We start from the raw sequence: 13,331 nt of genomic DNA, 5'->3' as shown, positions 1-13,331 counted from the left end.
ACAAATTCCTTCGCGTGCGTTTCACTGTACAGAAAGGAGGGGCAGCGGGCACCGTAACAGTAAAGCGAGTAGGAGGATTGGCAAAGATAGACGCAAAAAGGAGGCTGGCTTAGAACCACCAGATCGCCAATGCATTATTTTGCTGACAAGACTGGATAGAAATGTGCCCCATGGCTGGATGGATTAGGACCAGTCGTACATAATCTTACATGGCCTAGTAGAGCGTCCGCAAATTGATCTCATCTAGGACGTGGATATATATTCCCTGCGTATCATGAGCATCTCTGGCCGAACTCCTAAGAAGCCTAGCCGCAGCCGAACTCCACAGCATATATAGATCTGAATGTGTATAGCTAGCTTCTAAGAAGCCTAGTAGACCAATTTGCGGTTTACACGAATGTACACATCGAGTCATTTTGTTACACCTCACACACACCGAGCCTAGCGCAGAACCAATAAGCAGAGAGGAATTTGTGTAAAGTAAAGAGGATGCCAAAGTGAAAAAATCTGAATTTTTCAAGCGGCAAGGCTCATGCCATAAGCTCATGCTGAAATGTTGAAGTAGGTACTGTACTTTAGCTAATCAGAATTCTTGAAGGAGCACGAGGCTCCTCCTGAATAACTACTTTTGTCTGAATGTGTCCTCATGAGCCTGTACGTTTACATGAGGTTGAGCTTTTGTGTTCGGAACAAAAATAACACAGTGAAATCTGAATGTGTATAGCTAGCTTCGTCAGGATCAAAGCTAGCCTATTGTACTTTGCATTAGGCAAAGCAGCTAAACTGAAGATGCGGACGTCCACATGTGCCCGCAGGCCATAGCGGGCAGTCAAAACTTGCGCAGTGCTAATCCTACAATTAGAGTTGCAGAGGCGTCCGCTTGAACCCAAATAGTAAATCAACAATGAGAAAGCAAACCCACTCAGACCGCCCACACGTCACCACTTGAGACACTAATCAGCACACAGGGCAGATCAATTCGAGAGCAGTTTGGAACTAATATGTTGATACAAAGGGTTAAGCGCAGATCTTGCTCCCAAATATAACATGTAAACTGATGTATGGACAAGGTCCAAAAAATGCATGCTTAATAGCAAAAGGCTACATATACCAGCCCACGAAGGTAGAGACAGAAATTTACACCGCATATCGCTAAATTTATTGGAGATTGGTAGGCAGAACAGTTGTAACATATCTCCAGATACTACTATGCTCATATGGCCTTCAATTGAAAAATTACAGAAACCAGATGAGCAGTAGAACATCTAAGAAAAAAAATAAGAATCACTAAAGGGAGAATGGAAACGAGATTTCTCCAACAAATAATTGCCATCCCTTGACAAAATCTAGGAACCAAACAAAAAGATTACACTCTATGTACCCCCCTATGCAACCTCCTTTGGAAAAAACTAAAGGAGACCAACCAAGCCCCAACAAATTTGTGACGATGCGTCCTGCAAACGTACCATACATCACAAGCAACCATATGTGCATCATGAAATGGCTTTGGGTGCTCTAGATGGGGGCCTGCTTATCTCTGGTGTTGAGGAGGATTGTGATTCTTCATATCTTTGAATCTCCTGCATGGAATTCACAAATGCTTACCCTAGCAATCATCCTTTGGAGGAAAGGCAGGTTTACACAAATAAGTAGTTAAATAAAGATGCAGTCATATTCTGTTAGGAAGGTGATTAAGAACACCAGTGCAAAACCAGTCAGTGATCAAGGGGTGCAAAACCAGTCAGTGATCAAGGGTCAGCATTTCTGGATTCGAATAGATATATTTTCCAAGAGCAGCAAGGCCAAAGCGTCCAATAGTAGGAATTTGAATAACAAATATAGTACAAAATTGTTATACTATTTGGATGAATCTAATGATTTGACCTTTTCAATCTAAATAGTGTTCATATATTAATTAGTAGCCAAAGTTAGATTAGTTTCATTGCACGCCCTTCAAGATGCCTAAGAATGAAGATAGTGGTAAGATCGTGAATGTAAGCAAAACAGTACCTGCGATAATACTGCTGCTGAAGCGGATTTTCGAGATTGCAGTTGATTCTTCAAATGGTTTCGGTGCTGCTGCTGCATGCTCCCAAATTGCTGGAGACGAGATGAAAAATCAATTGCGCTATAGTTTGGCGCATCTTGATTTCGATTGCCATCTTCTGTCACTTGTAGAATCTGAGAGTATGGATTTGCAGAAGATGTGCGCTTGAGATTTTCACTGAAAGGCACTGTCTTCAGTCGAGTCCTCAAGATCTTGAAGGCCGCACTTTGCTGCATAAACATAAACAATATATTATAGACAATTTAAATAGTTAAAACTTCCCTTAAGTAAACATTCAGAAGGGGGAACTTGTGAAAAGGTCAACAGTCCCTGCGCCAAAAAAAAACTCATTCCAGAAGAAATGGAAGACCACGTTCCAAACTACCATGGAACCTAACAGTACAAGGCTCAAAGAAATGGAGATCAAAATGCCAAAATGCAGAACTAACAAAGGGACCATTAGAGCAACATTTTTTACAGCATAAGCTAACACCAGTACTTTCAGGGAATTGACATGGATATAAGACTTCGAAGGAATGGCGCAAAAGCAACACGCCTATTTCCACACAGAAGTTGGAAGAATATCTATGCGAGTAGAAAATCCTGTTCTAGTGGAAAGGTAAAGGCCATTCATGGGATACCTATCATAGTGCAAGATGGCTGCAGCTATCCAGGGATTTCCAATTTGACTTTGATAGAAAAAGTTCTAGAATAAACTGTGCAAAGAGGCAGATTATAATGGTACATGTCTGGTGTGAGCAATATGCACCTTAGTATAACACATGCGTGTTCCAACTACGGAGAAATATAGCCTTCAGGCAATAACGATAATAGCGTCCACTGCATATTTATCTCTATGGCTTCTCTTTCTCTAAATATCTGAAGTCTCCAAGTTCACAATTTGGAAACAGCATATTTGTTGAACTATTGAAAAGGCTGTAGGGATCACATTTGAACATACCTGAGGCAAGAGCATAAGGAGACCGTAAAGTGTTTTCAGAAGCCAAGTGTGTTTTCCAGGCTCAAGAAGCTGCATGTATAAAATAGTACATCAGCAGAGTGGCATACCATATAAAATAGTAGCCAACATTGAAACAACAGAACTTACATATTAGGTCTAAATGTATAAACAAGCAAAATGTAAGGCATGCCATCACAATTTTCATAGCGTATCTTTGTGTTGGCCTTAAGAGTATTTTATCTGAATGTGAAATCTCTAGGAGAGAGCATCAAACTTTGGGAAAAGTATGACCAGAAGAAGACATGGACATACAGTAATTTACAAAGATGCATCCGGACCTATCATGTTGTGTTACAGCAGAACTTGATTAACAGAAGCTAGAAGTCGAAGTAGGATGATTAAATGACAAAACTGTCAAAAAAGGAGAACAAAAAAAGAGAAACAGACACATCCAAATGCTGGAACGGATTAGTTAGTCAGAAAAGGCGACTTCACCTGTAAACGCAAGTAAGCAAATACTGGAGTCTCTAATAGACGGATCAATTTATCAAGCTGCACCAGAAACTTCACATTTATGTCTTCTTCTCCCAGAGACTGAATAACAGAACTCGCATGATTGTATGCCTATACACATTGGATAAGATCAAAGATCAGTAGAGTCCAGGTAAGCAACACAAACATAAAATCCATCATTACCACCTGAGCAAGTAAGCACAAACTGATGGTAGCCATTGGAGAGTGGCACCAAGAAGCGTATAAAGATAGAAATAAGTCCTTCCCACAAGTATCCACCAATGACTTTTTAAGAAGAGACCGCAGCTCCGCAAGTTCAGTAGATGTGAGCAAAATCAAATTCAATGCCTGCACACAAAAATGCTTAGTTATACAGATGTTGCATTTAAAACATCCAAGTTGGAAGATGTGCCAATTGAACGTACCTGAACCATGGTGGAGGCAAAATCAAGGTCACCTTCAGTCTGAAGAATAGTAGAAAACTCTCGATAAACTTTTTCAGCACCCAGAAGAACACAAAGTCGACGAACAATCAAAGCACCACGCCTGTACACAGTATGCAATAAAACATTTATTTGCATGGCATTAACCAAATATTGAAGTATCTAACCTAAACCACAACAATTCATGAAGAAAGAATCAGCTCTAGAGTAGCAAAATGTACGTACTTCTCCAGAAGAACATGATTGTTGTGGAAAGTGTGGATTAAGTAAGACATGAGATGTTGGAAGTGATGATACTCTTCAGCTATTCGTGCATGAACTTCCAACACTAAAAGGACAACCTGCACAAGTAAAAATGCTGTGACCAAACTGCCAGGCTTGCTTCTGTGATAGCGTTTTCTTTTTACCAAAGTAAAACACTAGTGGAAGCTAGTTCTATGGAATGACTGTTTTACAATACAATGAAAGCATGAAATTTGTTCCAATCACATATATAGCTATATCTGGTTATGTCATTTCAAGGTAACAATGGATAACTGGGTCCAGACATCCATTTCAGACTTGCCGAGGGCAATCACAACAAGGGTACTCTATCGCCAATGGCAATGATAACCATATTAATAGCGGATGGCGATCCCATTACAGTGACCATCGTGCAAGCATACAATCTCACTCCCATGTACAAATGCTTTGGAGAATCAAATGGTTGAGAGAGTTAGATGGGGACTATAAGTCCAAGAAGTCAAGAACAGATCAAAATGTGATTTTGTCCCCTTGGTACAATATCAGTATAGAAAGCACAGATCCATGATTCATCATTTAGCTCCACTTGGGAAACAAATTAATCTATACACTACACACTGTTCCAAACTGTGCAATAATTGTTTCCAAGATTTGACTACAGAAACCATACATAGAGCAAAGTAATTTTAGCTAGACACAATGTGACACAGTTATATCATAATCTCAAGTTACAAGTAAACAGGTAGTGCAGTTTGGTAGGCTTTTTGGAACAGCTTACCGCATCTGAAGGATCGGAGAGTGCATTTAGAAGTGGTTCAAAAATGCCATCCAGGTATGCCGAGAACTGTTCCACATAAATACAAGACATCAATCATAAGATTATCAACACATCTATAACAAAATAGATTTGCAGTTATGTTCATTCCAGACTTGAGGAGATAAGACTAGCAATTCAAAAGTTAGGATATACGTAATCCAAAACATTTGCATAGTTTTTTAGTACCTCAGCACGACCTCGAACTAGTAAAGTGGAAAACCAATGCAATGCCTCAATCCGAGTGGCTTCATGTTCGCTATTCAATTCTCTGAAACAGAGAAGGACAGCCACATCACAAATCCCAAGCAGACAGACATCTCAAGTTACAAGTGACTTTGCACATTTATAAGTGTTGCAAAGAAACAAAATACAGCTATTGGACAGGATAGTGCAAAGCGATTAACTGGAAGAAGCATGAGTAATCAGAATTATGCTGTGACTAATGATTCAAGGTCATGGATTGAGAGTTTAGAACGACTAGTCTAGACTAGTCGAGCGACTAGTCTATGAGTCGCAACCTGACTGTCGGCTAGCTTGTTCGACTCAACTAGTTCGCTGATAGTGCAAATCTGAGTTGTTTGATCTTCTGTAGGCTGCTGACTCCTGGAAAAGTGAGGGCCTGGCCATTGGATACAATTGGCACAGCCTCAGGTTTTTCATCCACTTCCCATGCCTTCAAAAAAAATATTGTATACTATACTAAATTAATTGTCTTAGATTTGTCTAGATACGGATGTACCTAACAGTAAAACGTGTCTAGATCGTATCTAGACAAATCTAAGAGAACTAATTCGGAACGGAGGGAGTATATACTAGGTATCAATAGTTGAGTACTATGGTATTTTTGTACTAGCTACTGCTAAAATACATGTCGAGTAGTCTAGACTAGTCTATGAGTCGGTACCCCGACTCATCTGCTCAACTCATTGACTCAAAATCCTTGTTCGAGCTAACATAAGTATGTAACTGGTGTGCTAATCACTACGATATTTACACACTATTAAAAAAACGTTGCTATTTCCCAAACAAAAAATTACTATAATTTGCAGTTTGCCAGTTTCCAGAAGCATAAAACTTACTCTAACGTACCGTTGGGCTTTACTGTGCTGTTCAAAGCCACTGGGAGGTTGGACTGAATTTTGGTAATTAAATGGATTTATGCAGCTGATTAAACAAAGACATTCATGGACCATGACGTCACTCTGATTATCATATGCATGACGGTTTGTCTACAGTATCCATTTAATCCGCAGCCATGTAGGGTGTTTTACAACACTGAACAGCAAGGTACCTACTAAGCCATGGCAATATGAAGGATACTGTGTAATATAATACAAACAACATTTATTACATAACTAAACATAGAAATCAAAATTTCTATTCAATGGTTCGAATAGAGAACCTCTTCGCGATCACAAGAATCGCTCCAATGTCAAATCCCTCGGCTTGATCAGCTTTTATAGCTCGAAGTTCCTCATTAGTTTCACGTGCAACCTAGCAAACAAAGAAGTAAATAATAAGCACACAGTCTACATCTCAAGAATTGTCTCAATATAAGCAGAAAAAAGGAAGTACCACTCGAATTTTCTCCTCCTCGTCAGAGATGCATGGCAAGATAGCTCCCAAGATATCTGCATAGTAAGGGACTAGTTGTTCCCCGCCAAGCTTCACAAACTCGTTGATCTGCACTTTCAAGTATACAGAATGTAACAGTACTGCAATAAGATTCTAAAGATTAAATTCTTGATAACTTGCAAGGCAGGAATTACCCATGTGATAGATGTCAAACGGGTGAATTCATCAGGAGAGCCTGCCCTCCTAACAAGAATTTCAGCCATACGACCATAATCTACATTCTTCTCATTTAAGGGCGGACAATCAGCATTGGAAGAGTAAAAAATGAAAACAACACTTTGCTTGTTTATGTAAAGGCAAAATCACAATATCACATAAAAAGAGTAACTATAAGGCAAGACATCTATTGCATTTACACTGTTTACAGAGTGGTACAGAATTAAAAAAGGATAAACAGTTTTACAAAGTATAGACTTACTGGTGAATTTTTTATTTCCTGCAGAAACTCTGAAAGTGCTGCATCTGCTTGCTGCCTTATCTCATGACTGGAATCACTCAGCATATTAAATAAACCTGCAGGGGGCACCAAAGCACAAGGTTTGCTTAACTGCCAACATAAGTAATGTACCAAGGGAAAAGAGAGCCATTACCATCAAGAAAATCAGGAAGGAAACCAAGCATGTCAATATCAGGCACACTGTCTAAAACCGTGATCCACCCCACCAAAAATTGTCGCACATAAGGATTCAGCACATTCATGCGTTCTCTCAAGAGTGGTATAAATTCTTCTATGCTAAAAAGTAAAATTAAGATAAAGGTAGCAATCAGAAATGGGCATTATTAAGATTAAGGTGAGCAAAATATCCGACAATGGGAAACAGAATGAAGATGTACGGCATACCTGAATTGATCACTCTCAGTTACAATATCCTGGGTAATAAACAAATAATTTTATCAGGGACAATTTAAAAATAGGATAGTGAACATGGGGTGTATATAAACTAAGCCATACCTTGACAAGCCTGTCAAGAAGATGAGCTGCACTCTGCACATTTGCATCAGAGTCTGCAGACAGTTTGCATAGCGCATCAAAAATCTTGTTGAAGTAGATGATAAAATCCCCTCTTACAACCTACAGACAAATACCACATTAGCATAAAGCATACATATCACTTAATTCATGTTACTCGATGAAATCTTCACCTTTGCTATGTTATATAGCGCTTCACAGGCATAGTAGCGCACTCTGCTATCTTGGTCCAGGAAAGAATTAAGCACGGGAGGTACAATTAGCTGGAAGCACATATCAATGAAGCTCATTATGCAAGCAAATTGACAGCAAGAGAATAATAGCACAGCCCAAAAATATAGAGCTGAAACATGATCGATCACAGTCCTAGCATAGCTGGATTAGTGAGCAGCTTAAACACGCTATATGCTTTACACTTCAGGTCAAACCATGGAATTAGCAAATGCATATACTGAAGTTTGGTAGGTTTACCATCCAAAATAAAAACTACTCCCTCCGTTCACTATTATAACTTTATAAGATGTTCTAACCTTTTTCTGATTCAGTTGTATATAGAAGCATTTTAGTGTGTTTGTTAACTCATTTCAGTCCATACGTAGTCCATATTGAAATGTCCAAAACTTTGTGAATGGAGGGAGTACCAATTATGATCCCAGTCCTTTTGCAGATGAATGTTATGTATTAAAGAACATATAAGATTATAGGCATCTATCTGGTATATAACATTGAGACGTCAAGTGAGAGAACAAGGTATTGACAATTAACTATTGCCTGTCTTGTTACTTAGAGAAGTCAAATTAGATTAAGTTTCGAGCAAATTGGTATGTTACATATGAGTATGTCTTGTATGCGGGCTCATGCCCACAGCTAACACATAAACCCCAGATGCCCTACTTTCCAGAACCATAGTACAAATGATAGATGCAGTAAGATCGTACATAATTCAAAAGACAAGAACACTGTGTTTTCTGTAGTGAAAAATTACATGGTGCTTACAGGAATACCAGCAAAGTTACTTGGGAGCTGTACTGTCATGCAATATCACAGGACAGCAACCATATTATGCAAATTTATTCCAAGTTTCACCTTTGTGGAAAAGTGACAACCATCAGAATGCTACCCCCATCCCCAACAACACCACACAGAGCAACAGCAGCGTATTTATCCAGGAGACCAGCACCGACGGAGGGGAGGGTGGGGGAGGCGTAAGCAGCGCAATATAGTTTATTGCCCTGTGTAAAGCATTGATGGAATGTATAATGTAATTAATAAGGTAATTTTGTCATGGATCGACCAGTGGCATGTGACAATTTTGTTCCCAGATCCAATATTAAACCCCATTAATGCACCTAAATTTGGTAGAATGATGTCAAAAAACAACTATAATCTTTTCCAAATCCAATCTATCAACTCTTGGAGACGGCAATAATATGTCTATAATATCCTCGTATCCTGTGGGTCGTAATATGAACAAAAAAAAGATACAGAACTAATATCAAAGGGAAAATGGGCCGACCCTCCCAGCAATCATGGTGAATCCATACACAGAACGATTTTTCGACTTTAGCAGTAATAAGGGTTTTATAAAATCCCATCCAGCGCGTCCTAAGTGGGCTTCTTTTAGGGAACACGCAAAAGCTTTCCATGATTTTTCATTCCTAAATAGCTTGGTCCCAATACTTGAACTATGATATTACTATATTAGCATGCAAATCAAAAGCAATAGCTAATGAAAACTACAAGAGCCAAAAGCCATTAGAACATCCAGTATTTTTACTAAAATTAACCATTAATCATATGAATGCAGCTACGACTGTGAAGCCAGGTATATTCTTCAATGACCATTAGCGAACCTCAATAAACCAACTGGACACTGCGGTACCACCAATAGCAATCCAGTCCCACGATTGCTCGGTTTATATGACATTTCATAAAATCAAGGCAGAGAAGTCTCAAGAGATAGAGATACAGAATAATTCTACACAAAAAATTAAATGGACCAGACTAGATAGAATTTCAATATATATTTGGTCACAAGGTGAATTGCCAAACCTCGAGGTGCTGAGCAGCCTCACTGGTGAGGCCTACAGTAACTGCCGCGAGCCCAATCAATCCGCCCTGCTAACAACAAAACACCAAAGAACTTAACAAATCTGATCGCCCAGCAACAGCAGAAACAAGAGTCATAGCGATCCTAGCAAACCTTCCGGTGGTTCGCCTGGGGGGAGTATGTGAAATCGTTTGTGAGCAGACCGATCACGGCCGCAATCTTGTCGTGCTCCCCCGCCGTGGACAGCTGCTTCACGATCCCCTCAATCTACACCAACACATCCGGCCACAACAAAAAATTCCGCCTCAAATCCCGCGCGATTGCTCGAACGAGGCCCCGCCCCGACTCCCCAAAGCAATCGAAATCCCTCACCTCGAGCGCGGCGTTCTTCCGCTTCTCGTAGAGCTTGTCGGCGAGGTTGCGCAGCACGGCGCCCGGGATGATGGAGAGCGCGTCGGCGGCCATCGCAGGAGAAACCGCGGCGGCGGCAGCAGATCCCCTCCTCTAGAGCGTCTCGATCGCCGGCGATCGCCGCATCGGCCCGCGGCGCCTCGCAGCCACACGGCCCCCGACGACCGCGGCGTAACCCTAACCAACCCCGGGGAGGCGGAGCGCGCGGGGACGCGAGGACCTGGAGCCCTAAAGCCCAGCCCGAGCTCCCGAGCTCGCAACGCGCGGCAGCAGAGACGCGGGCCTGGGAATGGATTTGGGGGCGGAGACGGTGGTGGTGTGATCTGGAGGGGGAGGGGGAGGGGATCGGGGCGCTCTCTTCTTCTCCTTCGCAGGGGTAACGTTTACCGTTGTGGCGGCCATTAACGGCGCCTGTTTCCCGTGGGTGCGGGTCCAGCGTGGAGCCGACCCTGCCAGGTGGGGACGGGTGGCCGGGCGGTGCAGGGGGCTCGGTCCAGGGCGCACGCGAAGCCGTGGACTGGCTGTCTTCGTGCGGGCAATTGGATTGGGTGCTGGGGGCTGGGTGGTCGCGGTCCATGAAAGCCGTGTGCGGTGGCAGGTGACGGGGCAGTGAGAGGGCGCGCGTGGACTGGGTGTATGGGAGGCGAGGGAGGGTCCCCGGTCGTGTCAGCCTTTCTCTTTCCACGGAAAAGGGAAGGCTGCTCATGTTATCGTCCGTCTTTCTGGTCCAACAGGTCCGTTCGTGATAGCGGTCAGTTTGTGGGGAGATCATGCGGCGTCTGAATTGATTTCTTTCCCGGTTATGAACATCTTCGGTTGCCCGAGAGGATCGCGGCTGAGAAAAACGCAATCCTCCCTGTTAATAAAGAGGTAGTGCAGCTTTTTTAGCCATCAAAATCATGCCATTTTGTAACGTCAATCTCTTACTTTTTGTTTGAGGTAATAACACCAGCGGTGCCTAAACTTGTCATCAATGTTCACTTTGGTGCCTAAACTTGAAAAATACACCGAACCGGTTCTACAACTTGGCGATATGGTTCAAATACGGTTCAAATCACGTCCAAATACGTATGTATTGTCGACTAGACATACCAGCATGGCACAGGGCCCACTTGCAATGCCGAGACAGGCTGACATGGAAAGAGTGCGTCTAAATGACCATCGGGTCCCACCTGTCAGTGCACAACATATACTTTAAATTTGAGTATTTACGTATTTTAATGACCATCGACAGGCTGACATGATAATGTAATTTTATAGAATATTTACGTATTTTAAATTTGAGTTTTATTCGAAAATATATCTTTTGAAAAACACATATACTTTATTAAAACACGTGAACACTTTTTACAACTAGAAACACATTTCCGAAAATAATAATCATTTCATATACTATCTGAATATTTTGTAATTTCTACAATAAGAAAAACTAACATGTGGAAAATGGGTGCACTAACTGCAGTCCGTTTAACTCCACGATTGTGTCGGATATATAAAACCTATATAAAATGTTACAGTGCGTTGTAGACAGCAAACGCACATGGGGCAATTGGTTGGCGCGTGTCATCTACGGCGCGAAGGTCGCCGGTTCAAAACTCAGCCCTGCAACTTTTTTTGTTTATTTTAGTTGTGCACTGACAGGTGGGACCTGACGGTCATTGAGACGCACACTCTTCATGTTAGCCTTTTCCGACACTGCAAGTGGGCCCTGCGCCACGCTGCCATGTCTAGTCAGCAATATATACATATCTAGACATGATTTGAATCGTATTTGAACCATACTGCCAAGTTATAGAACCAGTTCGGCGTATTTTTCAAGTTCAGGCACCAAAGTGAACATCGATGGCAAGTTTAGACATCACTAGTGTTATTACCTCTTTTTGTTTTCACATGTGTTATCTTGCAAATCGGCATATTTGTGTCACAGACTCACAGTGCCAACAAGGTGAGGTGGTGACCTGCCGAGCCATCCTATCGAAAACGTCGATTGCACATGCCGGATGAAACTATACCAAAATTATCTTGACAGTTTGGTAATGTAAATCATGGTGTTATTTATGGAGTCGTGTTTTCTTCGTGTTGCTTAAGGTTTTGCTTGTTGACGGTTGTGAGGGGCTGAGGGCTTTGTCCTAAGCCGCAGGTGTAGGCGTGTCGTCGCCAATCTCGTGCATGATAGCTATCCCCGATGTCTTTCCTCGTCACTCTTCTTCCCTTTTCAGCTCAATCTTAGTATTTTGCCGTGCTTTCTTGGCACTCCCAATAATAAAGAGACAACTTTTTAGCCATCACGCAACATTGTAACATCTATCTCTTGCTTGCTTTCACATGTTATCTTGCGAATCAATATGATGTTGCCAAGATGCCAAGGTTAGCCGCTTGCCACGGTGCACATGTAATTTGATGCCAAAAGCACCATAGCAGCAGTTGGCATCGTCGACAATGTCACTGCTCGAAGCTCGCGGTTTTCCATGTTTCTTATGTTTTAGTTGTTGGCGGTTTGGTAGGTGTTTGCCCTACACCACAGTCGAGATGTACCGTCACCGGTTGCAGACATAATAGATACCTCGGTGTCCTTCATCGTCATCCTTTCCACCTTAGTATCAAACAGTTAGCCATCTTTTTTTTGCGCTTCATGATTCTGCTCATTAGTATGATATTTAATATGGTTACTTAGTATTGCCTCGAATTTGAAGATAAGTTAATAATCCCTGATTTGTTATGTCATGGTCCAACGAGTTTATGATAAGATCAATATTGGCTATTTTTTTCATTTTTTTCCTATACAGTTGCATGGGGATAATTTTCCTTGGTCCATCCATCTTTACATCGATGGAGTGTGATCCATAATAAAAATTGGGACCAGATGGACATTGCAAGTGATGCATCACACTCGTATTATTGTAATGGGCCAGGTGACAGTGTAGTGGGAACCAGGGTCCCACAAACCTTCTAAACATGGGTCATGCTAGCCCAGAGCTGTTGCATAAGTCACTCTGAACGAAGAATTGATCATTCTGGCAAGCGCTACATCCGCTAAGCGTTACACCGGCAAGCAGGACCAAGGACATACCGGAAAGGCGCTTCTTCCCGGACCGCCGGCAAGCTTCAAGCTGACAAGTTCCGGACCGACAAGCTCCAGACCGGCAAGCTATGCACCGGCAAGCTCCGTGCCAATAAGCTCCCTTCTCTTCTCCACCGCTCCACCTTAACGACTAGCTAGTCGCTTGTTAATAGGTGTCGA

At 41.9% G+C, this 13,331-nt stretch overlaps 1 protein-coding gene across 4 annotated transcripts; it reads right to left on the bottom strand.

Moving 5' to 3' along the window:
* Window positions 1-1,136: 1,136 nt before the first annotated feature.
* Window positions 1,137-10,518, bottom strand: LOC109778408 (protein VAC14 homolog). Of its 4 annotated transcripts, none has more exons than XM_020336962.4 (20): window positions 10,052-10,518; window positions 9,833-9,946; window positions 9,682-9,747; window positions 7,803-7,892; window positions 7,612-7,731; window positions 7,501-7,529; window positions 7,250-7,392; window positions 7,078-7,172; window positions 6,794-6,880; window positions 6,600-6,707; window positions 6,427-6,518; window positions 5,211-5,292; window positions 4,986-5,051; window positions 4,190-4,305; window positions 3,947-4,067; window positions 3,708-3,869; window positions 3,504-3,632; window positions 3,009-3,077; window positions 2,011-2,277; window positions 1,137-1,580 (listed from the first exon to the last, which is right to left on the bottom strand). In XM_020336962.4, the coding sequence occupies exons 1-20, from the start codon at window positions 10,142-10,144 to the stop codon at window positions 1,494-1,496; spliced, it is 2,136 nt and encodes a 711-aa protein (XP_020192551.1). In that variant the 5' UTR covers window positions 10,145-10,518; the 3' UTR covers window positions 1,137-1,493. The 4 variants fall into 4 exon arrangements, with proteins under 4 accessions (XP_020192551.1, XP_020192550.1, XP_020192552.1 ...); XM_020336961.4 differs by having other exon boundaries at window positions 9,682-9,750; window positions 10,052-10,499; XM_020336963.4 differs by lacking the exons at window positions 1,137-1,580; window positions 2,011-2,277 and adding an exon at window positions 2,809-2,926 and having other exon boundaries at window positions 9,682-9,750; window positions 10,052-10,475.
* Between the last annotated feature and the right edge of the window lie 2,813 nt (window positions 10,519-13,331).

This window comes from Aegilops tauschii, chromosome 4 (genome assembly GCF_002575655.3).
Source record: "Aegilops tauschii subsp. strangulata cultivar AL8/78 chromosome 4, Aet v6.0, whole genome shotgun sequence".
In the NCBI taxonomy this organism is placed as follows: domain Eukaryota; kingdom Viridiplantae; phylum Streptophyta; class Magnoliopsida; order Poales; family Poaceae; genus Aegilops; species Aegilops tauschii.
This window is presented reverse-complemented; position numbering and strand designations above follow the sequence as displayed.

Coding starts and splice junctions, on each gene's coding strand:
- LOC109778408 (XM_020336961.4), bottom strand. CDS start 10,144: ATGGCCGCCGACGCGCTCTCCATCATCCCGGGCGCCGTGCTGCGCAAC. Junction 3,870..3,946: donor TTGCCTCCACCATGGTTCAG/GTACGTTCAATT, acceptor TTTTGTGTGCAG/GCATTGAATTTGATTTTGCT. Junction 3,078..3,503: donor TTGCTTACTTGCGTTTACAG/GTGAAGTCGCCT, acceptor TTATACATGCAG/CTTCTTGAGCCTGGAAAACA.